Below are 10017 nucleotides of genomic sequence, written 5' to 3' on the forward strand. Positions count from 1 at the left end.
CATAGGTATGACACCCAACAAGACCCACGGGGAGAAACTAAACACTGAGGACGATTGGGTGGTGTTGAGCTTTGAAAGGCCACCACCCACTGTAGCACTGAGAGGTTGTGCCCTGCAGAGAATGTGCATGCTTACGGGACAGAGTCGGCAGTAGGTGAGAAGAGGAGGCACAGGAACTGATGACTCGCCCAGAGTGCTCAGCCGAGCAGCGCTGGAGTGAGGTGTGTGCCCCAGCCTCTGGACCTCAGGCTGGTGCTCCCAATATGGGGGAGATGTGGCCCTTCCAACTCCGGAGTTCACTCCCCGTATTCCCTGTGGGGAAGCACATGGCAGTCGTCATAGTCCTCGCTGTGGAGACGTGTGCTCTGCACCCAGCTGTGAGAGTGGAGGAACAGGCCACGAAGGGACATGGGGCACTTGGAGCAGCTGGTCTTCACTGTCCCATGGGTAGCAGCAGCCAAAGAGCTTCCGGTTAGTGAGGCCAGACCAGAGTCCTCTGAGATTTTGACCCTTCTTCCCGATGGCCTGCTTCTCCTGCTGCCAGAACCATCTCCCTAACACTTGGCTCTGCTCAACTCCCTGCCCTGCCAGAAAGCTGCCCAAGAGGGCCTGGTGGGTCTGGCCTTGAAGGCCCGCCCTGCCCACCCTGCAGCCTCTGCATGAGGACTTTGTCCACGGGCCATATTTCCCTCTTCAGCTGGCATGTGGAAGTGTCCCTTCTGAAAGTAACTCTTATTTTTTTCAGTATTGCTATGGGGCAGGTGCAGAGATAGAGATGGGAGGTGGGAGGGGGGATAAAATATCACCCCCCTGGGGAAAATAGCCACACAACAATCCCTTCTCCATTCTTTTCTCGGGATTTTGGCTACACACGCACACATGCCCAGTTAGTTTTTCAAACTGCCACGTCTCAGACTTAAATCATGCAGTGGGATGCTGCTGCTCAAAAATCCTGGTGCTGGGGTCCAAGAATAGGAAGATGGCCGTTATTCGATCAGCGCTCCTCTTCCTGGGAGGAAGCTCTTAGGGGATCCAGCTGCCTTACCCACCATGCCACCTGGCTGACCCCATAAGTAATTCTTGAATGGCCTGCCCCCGTGCCTCCCACTCCCTTTAAACATTGCTGTAAACACCCACTGCTCACATTCATTCGACGGATCTCTCCCTACCCTCAGAACAGCTCCTGTGGGCAGGCACTGTGCTAGAACCCAGCATCCAGGGCTGAACAGAAAAGACAAAGCTCCGTGCTCCCTGAGAGCTTGAATTCTGGAGGAGGAATAAAAAGCACATAAGTAAAACACATAGGGTGTCACATAGTGATAAGTGCTGAAGAAAATGTGACAGTAGTGTGGCATGGGGCAGCCGGGAGGGCCTCTCTGAGTTTGTGCCTTCCCAGAGTGACACCTGTGTAGGACAGGGCAGCCCAGGGGCTTCTGAGGAACTGCACTGCCCAGTCCCTGCCCACCTCCCAGCCTCACCCTCTGAGTTCTGGTCTGCTCACCACTGCCCTCTTCAGGCCCTTCAGTTCCTTGCATGGACCATGCTCTCTTCAACCACAGGGCCTTTGCACAAGCTGTTCCCTGTGTCTGCTTCTTTCCCACCTGCTATTGCCCAGGAGACTCCTCTGACACTCTCTCAGCCCCCCCCCTTCACTTTCTCAGAAAATGAACTCCGATCCCCTGAGAACACACTCCTTCCCGGTGTGTGCCCTCCTGGCCACCCACACAGCCCTGTGCCAGGGTGCACCTTCTGTGTGTTTTCTCCTTAGCCCTCCATGCCTCCTCGGGACCTGGAAGAGTTCTGAGCTCACAAAACCCCCTGATAAGTATTTACCGACTGAATAAATAAATAGCTCCATCGCTGCACTTAATACTGGAGTCGGTTCATTGACTCAGTGGCTACGTATTGGGCCCCTTCTATGCGTAAATCCTGGTGCTGGGGACTGAGAATACAGAGGTGGTCATCATCAGTTCAACTCTCCTCTTCCTGGCTGGAAGCTCTTGTCAGTGGTAAATGTCCCACTATATGCTGCACTCTCTGTTGGTGGCCCCACTGTCCCCTAAGCACCCCTGGTAAGAACCTGGGAGTTGTGCAGGCTCCTATCTCACACCACAGCCAACAATCCCCAGTCCTGCCACTCAGATCTGCTCCTTCCACCCACTGCCGAGGAGATGGCCCTGGTTTCTGCACAAGGCATTCAAGGCCCTCCTGCCCATCTTCCCCACTTCTCCAGTTGACCCTTATCATTGGCTCCACTGTTATGTGCCAAAGTGAAGCCTGTTGCCCCCTACTGGGCCATGCTGCCTCCTGCCCATCTGCTGTCACTGAGCAGTGTTCCCCTCTGTGCCTGGCTCAGCCTCCACAGCCTCTGGGATGCTGCCCATTGATCTCCTTCTCCAGGAAGACCTCAGTCCCGAACTGAGTGCTCCTCTTTGCCCCACTCTGTTCCTCTTGGCCCATAATTATCATTTGTGTATCCCTGCTACAAGCACTTTGAGGGCAGAGGAGGTATCTTAGTTATCATGGCATTGCCAGGACTCCCAGCCTAGGAATTGTTAGGAAAAAAACAGTTTATAGGGTGAGCAATAGTTTGACAAATTATTTTTGGATGAATGGATGGTTAGATGGATGGGCAAATGGAGAGACAGATGATGGGTGGGTGGATGAGTGGGTACATGGTTGGAAGGATGGACAGAGAAAGAAAAGAAGGGAGAGAGGAAGGGAAGGGAGGGGAGACAAAAAAGTGGAAACAAATTCTCCTTTTCCTATAGCTTTTATTGATTACCACCTTTTAGTAGGCTCTGTGCAAAGCACATGGGCATGTGATCTCATTCAGCCTTCCCAGCAAGCTCTGAAGTAACGTAAGTGCTCTCCGTTTTACATTTGAGAGAATGAAGTCCCAAGTATCATAGCTAGGAGTGGATAGTATCCCAAAACTTAAAACTCGGTGATCTCTTCCGAGACAGGAGCACACCCTTGGTCCTCTGAGACTCAGGTTGCCCTGAAAAAGGGCAAAGTCTCTCCCACTGCCCTTTGACTACACAATGGAGAGGACTCCCTCCCTACCTGAAGACTGCAGCCTACTAATGCAGGTGATACGCCCAGCACATCCTAATGAGGTCCATGACGCAGAGGGACTCCTTCTACTGACAATTTTCTCAGACAATGATGCCTCTACCCTCTCTGTTCTTGGGGGTGGGGGTGGGGGGCAGAGACTAAAGGTAAATATTCCCATGCAGGACCAAGATAGCCCAGAAAGGAGCCAAGAGGAAGATAGTGTTGGGAATGGGAGGAGTTCAAAACAACTATGGGGAAAGCTGAGACATCCCTCCTGAAAGAGCATGGAAAGCACTGGCCAGAGATGGAGAGGTTCTGCCAGGGCTATGGGGAGTCCCCCAGGAAGAGGAAGAGTCTGCAGATAAGCCAGGCCACTACTTGAGTGAAAAACAGCCTCCAGGCATCCAACACCTTCTCTCCATTGTCACTAGAAGGCACGGAATTCCCAAGAGCATGTGCCCTGGTGGTGACCTGACCCAAGTTTCCATTCTGCGAAGGTGGACGCTGGGTCAGAGAGCAGGAGAAACTCAGCCAAGTTCACAGCACACCTTGGAGACAGTGTGCATGTGTGTGAGAATCAGGTCTCCTCGCACCATGTTCTCTGGCTGCTTCATGACCTGCTGGTCTCTGCTCATCAGGATCTGCACATAATCCAGCCACAACCCTTCACAAACCACTGTTTCTGTCAAGCCCAGCCATGTGCTGGGGAGAGCCCCACTTCCGAACTCTGATGCAGCTCTCCCAATGATTATAAGCAAGAAAGTGAGCAAGACAGAACCAGGGAGGAGAGGAGAAGATGCTTTTCCATCTGGGAGCTTTTCCCTGATGCTACCCTCAGGCTGATTCTTTGCAAGGGATAAATAACATTTTTCCAATGCTGTGATGCAAGTCACCAGTATAACAGTTGCATGGACATCTCTCCAACACCTCATACTTAACTCTTATCAGAATCCCTTTTTGACAGCTTCCTCTTCTTTCTAAAGGATTTGAAATGGAAATACTATAAGGCATGGATTTACTACTTTAAAGTAAGTCCTTAAAATAGAAGGTAAGACACAGGCCACTGGAGTGTAGTTGGTAGTATGTCAGCCTGTGGAACTGGAAGTCACATAGTTACCACAGAGTCCCCAGTTGGCCAGAAAACATTCTGGGTGTATGCATGAATACCCAGGATCCCTGCAGGCTAGAAGACTGGATAAAGGAGATCACAACATGACCATGCCTTGTGGAGGTTGCTCTCTCCTGTCTCCCACTCTCTCACATTGTGTATATGTGTTCTATCATGAATAAAATCAATCAATAAAATAAAAAGAAATTATTAAAAAAGAAATTAAAAGACAAAATTGTGGCACATATACACTGTGAAGTATTATTCAGTCGTAAGGAACAATGAGACACTGTCATTTGTCTCAAAGTGGCTGGATATGGAAGACCTACTGCTAAGTGAAATAATTCAGACTTTGAAAGACCAATACTGAAAATCCCTGCTTGATATATGCTGAATGTCTGCACTCTAGGGAAGTAATTGAAAGATTTAAAAATAAGATAGTAGGATGGATAAGTTTATAAAGGAGAGAAGTATATGGTAGAGAGTAATATGGTCGGTGAGAGGAACGAAAAGAAGAAACATTTAACAGACTGAAGAACGTAAAATTATCTTTTGAAAATTATATACATAGTTTTAGTAATTCAATAAAATTTGGGGGGAAAACAGTATAGAAAGCAAACACAGATACCAGAGACAGTGTGGGAGGAGAGTGGGAGATGGCAGAGGGTAAGAGATAGGGAATCAAGGATGGGGGAAAAAAAAGGAAAACATACAGAAAACAAGAATGGAAAATTATTTGCTGACAATAACACGTCTGTTGATGTGCTTGATTAAGACAATATACAGTGTACTCTGGATGAAAAATCTCATTTTGTATGCTGTAATGATGTACAGTGAATGAATGCAAATAAACAAATTTAAATAAAATAAATAAATAAATTTACCAAGGAAAAATTAACAGATAATCCAATAAAAGGTATTCAATTTTAAAAGATAAATGAACTTTTTAAAAAACGATGGGTCTATATTTTGCTTTTCCTAATAAAATATATTTAAGATGAGCCAAATATTTCATGTAAAATACACAAAAATAAGGAATCATAACAGGATGATTTATATACTTTAAAAAAAGAAAAAGAAAATTATATATGTGATAGTATACTTGATTTGCTTGTTAAAACTAAATAAATAAATAAATAAAAAGACTAAATACAAAGCTGGTCCTGTCACCCCGTGGTCAAGTACTATATATAGTAACCCAGCTCTCATATGGCAAACTGTGACTGAATCCTGGCTATAGTGACTAGAAAACCATGCCAAACACATATTCCCCAAATCTTAATGGAATGGAGAAATAGAGGAAAACATGATTGTTACACGATCATGCCTCATTAGGGAGTGCTTTCTCTCTCCCCCATTCTTCCTTTCTCTCTCTCTCTCTCTCAAGCACACACGTGTCCTCTGCCAAAAGACAGGTAAGGAGTGAGATAATCATATAAGAGGAAAAAAATGGGATAAATGTCAGTTCCGGCATAAAACTAGCTCGGAGCTTCCTGGAAACCAAGATAAAAGGGGGAATGTGACAAACTTGATAGCTTTCAGAAGCTAATGAATGGTAACACAGAATCATGGTTAGGAAGTGGACTCTGGGCTTGGACTGCCTAGGTTCTGAACCTTTTTAATTGACTATCACTGCAGCTCTGCCCCCTTCACACTCTGAACCTGTCTACTCTGCGCCCACAGGCTGCTCCATCACTGAAGCTGTGACAATCCTGGGGAACAAGCTCAGGGATTATCAGAGGCAGTTCAACACCACCCACCTGCTGGCCCTCTGTGACTACTTCCACAACACCTTCATCCGCCACTACAAACTCTACCAGTATGTCCTGGGCCAAGACCGAGACGTCAGCTTGACCGTCGGTCACGTGGAGGTGTGTGCACCACCCCAGCCTCTCCCACTGGCCGAGGGCATGGACAAGGACATCTGGGAGCATGAGCAGGAGGTGGCCCAGCTCAGCACAGCGGAGGTCCAAAAGCACACCAACACACTGCTCCTGAAGGAGGCGCTGCACATGGAGCAGGAGCACACACTGCAGAAGGTGTTCCAGAAGGCAGCCGCACAGCCCAGGCGGCTCCTAAGGAGAGAGGTGAGGCTCCACCACAGGCCAGGCAGAGTGCCAGTCCCATGGGACCACATCCAGGCTGTAGTCACGTACGGACAGGACCTCATCATCTGCCCATGGGGGGGGGAAAGAGAGGAGTCCAGTGTCTGCCATAGGCTTTACACACACATTGTCATGCAAATCCCTGCGAGGTCAAAATTCATATCCCCATTTTAGTGATGAGACGAGGGCGGCTCAGGGAACCCAAGGCCACTGAACTAGACCGAGGCCTGGCTGGAGATTTCACCTGAAATGAGGATCATTCATGAAGTTGGTCTCCAAAGACCAGCTCTTCCACGATGTGATTAGGCTGGCCCCAGGGCGGCCGGCTTCTTGAGGGCCTGCTGAGTCTAAATTAGTATTTCAGCTGTACGGGCTTTTGACATCACCATTGTTGCATCATCTTCAAACAGATGAGTCTGCGCACATGTGGGTATGTGTATGCATGTCTGTAAGTGTACATACCAACTTTGTGGGCATTGGGGAGTGGGGGTAAGGTATCAGAGGACCCATGTGTTCTAAAAGGTTTTGGTTTCTGAATTGTCAGCTAAGAGGGAACTGTTTTTGAGAAGTATTTGAGAAGTTTTTTTTTTTTTCTTTTTTTGGAGAGGTTTTTGCTACAGGGCACTTGCGCTCGCCAGAAAGACAGAGAGACAGAAAGCGAGAAATCACCTCCCAGGGGGGATGACCACGCTGCAATCCCTTCTCCTCCATTCTCCTCTCGGGATCTTGGGCACACACACACATGTGCCCAGCATGAGTTTAAGCCACCGGGTCTGGGACTCAAACTGCAGTCGACTATATGGGAGTCCAGCGACATAGCCATTATGCCAACTGCTGGTTCTTTGAGAAGTATTCCTTTAAATATGTGTGTGTCAGAGCCAATAGGTGGTGTGATAGTTAAGGAATTAGATCTCACATAGCCAACTCCATGGTTCAAGTCCTGGACTCAGTGGCTTGAAAAACATGCCAGGCACATGTTCCCTTCATGCCCAAAATCCTGAGAGGAAAATGGAGGAGATGAGATTGTGGCATGACCATTCTCCCTGAGGAGTGATTTCTCGCTTTCTGTCTTACTCTGTGTCTCTCCAGCAAGCACACAGACCCTATGGCAAAAACCTCAAAATAACACCAACCCCCCCCCCACACACAAGGTGTGTGTGTGTGTGTGTGTGTGTGTGTGTGTGTGTGTAGGTTCAGCTTGCTGTAGCACAGCCATAATCCAAGTGCCTTATAAGGCTGGAAACAATAAGGCTGATTGCAGGTTCAGATCCCCAGGTCGGCCTGAAAGCACTTGGGGCATGCCTTCAGGTGCCCATGGTCCTAAGGAGCTGGAGGGCTGGTGAGTGGGGATCACAGTGTGATGAGACCCTGCTGTGAGTGCTTGTTCTCTCTCTCTCTCTCTCTCTGTCTCTCTCTGTCTGTCTGTCTCCATCCCCCTCACATGCATCTGCATGTGTGCACACAAACACACTATCATAAAAAATAAATACATATATTCATATATGTTATGTATGCATGCACACACACTAGGAAAATCTCTGAAGAACAATGAATCCAACAGCATGAATGATCCTTATCTGAGGTTAAGTCTCCAGAAAAATAGCACATCAGGATGCTCTGTGATGTCAGTGTGTTGACTGCCATTGGGCGCCTAACTAAAGTCAAACAACAGCCTGTCTCCAGCCCTTTCAAGGCACCTGGCTCTAGAATACAAGAGCAAAGTCATAGCTGGGGTAGGGGATGCCTCATCTCCTCTCTGCTCTCCTGCATATCCCCCAGCTACCTTGTCTGTTCCTCCCGGCTCCCTTTCCTGCACTCATCACCCCACTGTGGATCCCTGCCCACCAAGCTTGTGAGCTAAGACCCCTCCACTGCATGGCCCTGGCCATAAGCCTGAGCCGACACTCAATGCCATAGGACAATCATGTTCTTGGAACAATCATCCCCAAAGATTTGAGGGAAGATTGTGACATAAAAACAACCAAGGGGATGTTCTGGGTAAACTATGCATTTTTGCATAGCATTTTAAGTTAAAATATGAGATCTCAAAGAAGTGTATTATGGGCAATGTATACTCAAGTATGTTTTCCAACACCATTGGATATGCATAAACCCTCCTCTGCTGTGTGGCTGCTCAAACAGGGAACTTGGAGAGACAGTTACATGGCCCATGTCTCTAGGACTCCATGGTGCCATGATTTTGAGGGAGTTAGCAGTGTTTCCTGTTCAACATGGCAGGTAGTGGCTAAGTTTCCATTCTTCCTGTGACTGGCTGGTCAGGGGACATGCTCACTCTCTGATTTCCCCTGTCCCCTCTGATGAAGCTTGCCAAGAGAACTGTAAGAAGTGAGAATGAGGACAGGAGGGGTGTGGTACCAGATGAGATTCCATTGACTTGAGTGTAGAGCCCACAAGGAATATTAGATTGACTGATGGGCCCAGAGTAATGTTAGAAGCAAATGACACACTCAAACAGAGTGACTGCCAGCCTAGGCCTGAAGAGGGAAGGGGAGGAAGTGGTTATTGAGACCTATAGTTGGGACCAGCAGATGACATGGTGGTTCAGGTGTTGGACTCTCACATGGCTGACTAGGGTTTGAGTCCCAGACCCAGCAACTTGAAAATTACAACAAATAAATAGATAAATAAATAAATATTTAAAAGAGGCAGAGACCTGTAGCTAGAAGAGAGGGTCATGGAATAGGAAGTGTGACGACAGGTAGAGGACCACCACTCATGGCCAGCTCAGCTGGTTGGAAGGAAGGCAGGTGACCTCACCATCCTGACACTCTCAGATCTCCTGCAGAGACCTCCCACTGGCTGAACTCAGCCAAAGTCAGAGACCAAGGTGTGTGTCCACAGACAGATGTAGCCCTTCTGAGTCAGCCTCCTTGGACCCAGAGCAGGGTGGAAGTGTGGAGAGTGGATCTACCCTCACGCACAAAATAAGCACTGAGTGGAGAAGTGGATCCAGTGGGAGAACTCTGTCTGCAGACTTCCCCAGGGCCCTGCTTACTAGCCACATTCCATTTCTTCCAGGAGTTAGAAAAACTCATCAGGGAGGCCATTCACACCCAGATCGAATGCCTGAAGGAGCTGCTGCAGTACGAGATTCAGATCACTTTTGATATTTTGGACCTGAAGCTGCAGAAGAAGACTTTAAATCTCAACACTCCTACCCCATTCCTTCCCATGACCACTGGCCAGCCTGTCCAAGATGAATCTCTGAAGCCCCACAAAGGAAACAAAGGAAAGAAAGCAAAAGCAAAGAAGTAGAAGGCCCTGGTGACCTTTGTTCAAAGACCCTGACTTAGGAAGGGCCATCAGCATTGTGAGAATGTGGTGAGGTGTGCTCAGCACTCACAGATCAGAGACTCCTAACTATTAAAAGAAACGAAGCAGCTCTGTACCTTGTCTCTAGGAAACCATGTTCAATCACCTGCCTATCCAACCATGTGGCTTTTTCCTGCTTGGTGGGAGAAGGCTGTTCACCAAGCACAGGCTTTGCTGTTGCTGGAGAGTCAGACAGTCCCTGCAGGCTGGGGTCTGGCTCCACCGAAGACAGAACCCCCAGTGGATTTAAGCAGGTAAGAGCCAGGGCAAACCCAGACCCTGGCAAGGATACCACAGTGGTTCTGTTGCTAGCATGCGTTTCCTTACTGAGATTTTTATGACAGGATTGATTGCATGCATCGAGACAGTCTCTCTGCGAGAGGATGCAGACCACATGGCCTCCAGAACGCTCTT

At 48.3% G+C, this 10017-nt stretch overlaps 1 protein-coding gene across 1 annotated transcript in view; it reads left to right on the top strand.

The window, feature by feature from the left end:
- The window catches only part of CUNH8orf74 (chromosome unknown C8orf74 homolog), a 34548-nt gene that overhangs the window by 20946 nt on the left and 3585 nt on the right, over positions 1-10017 (top strand). Inside the window, exons 3-4 of the mRNA XM_006161217.2 lie at positions 5849-6252; positions 9310-9857. Coding sequence (XP_006161279.1) covers positions 5849-6252; positions 9310-9546 — 641 coding nt within the window. The 3' untranslated portion in view covers positions 9547-9857. The remainder of the gene's footprint in view (positions 1-5848; positions 6253-9309; positions 9858-10017) is intronic.

Source organism: Tupaia chinensis, unplaced genomic scaffold, assembly GCF_000334495.1.
Source record: "Tupaia chinensis unplaced genomic scaffold, TupChi_1.0 Scaffold138390_1, whole genome shotgun sequence".
NCBI lineage: Eukaryota > Metazoa > Chordata > Mammalia > Scandentia > Tupaiidae > Tupaia > Tupaia belangeri.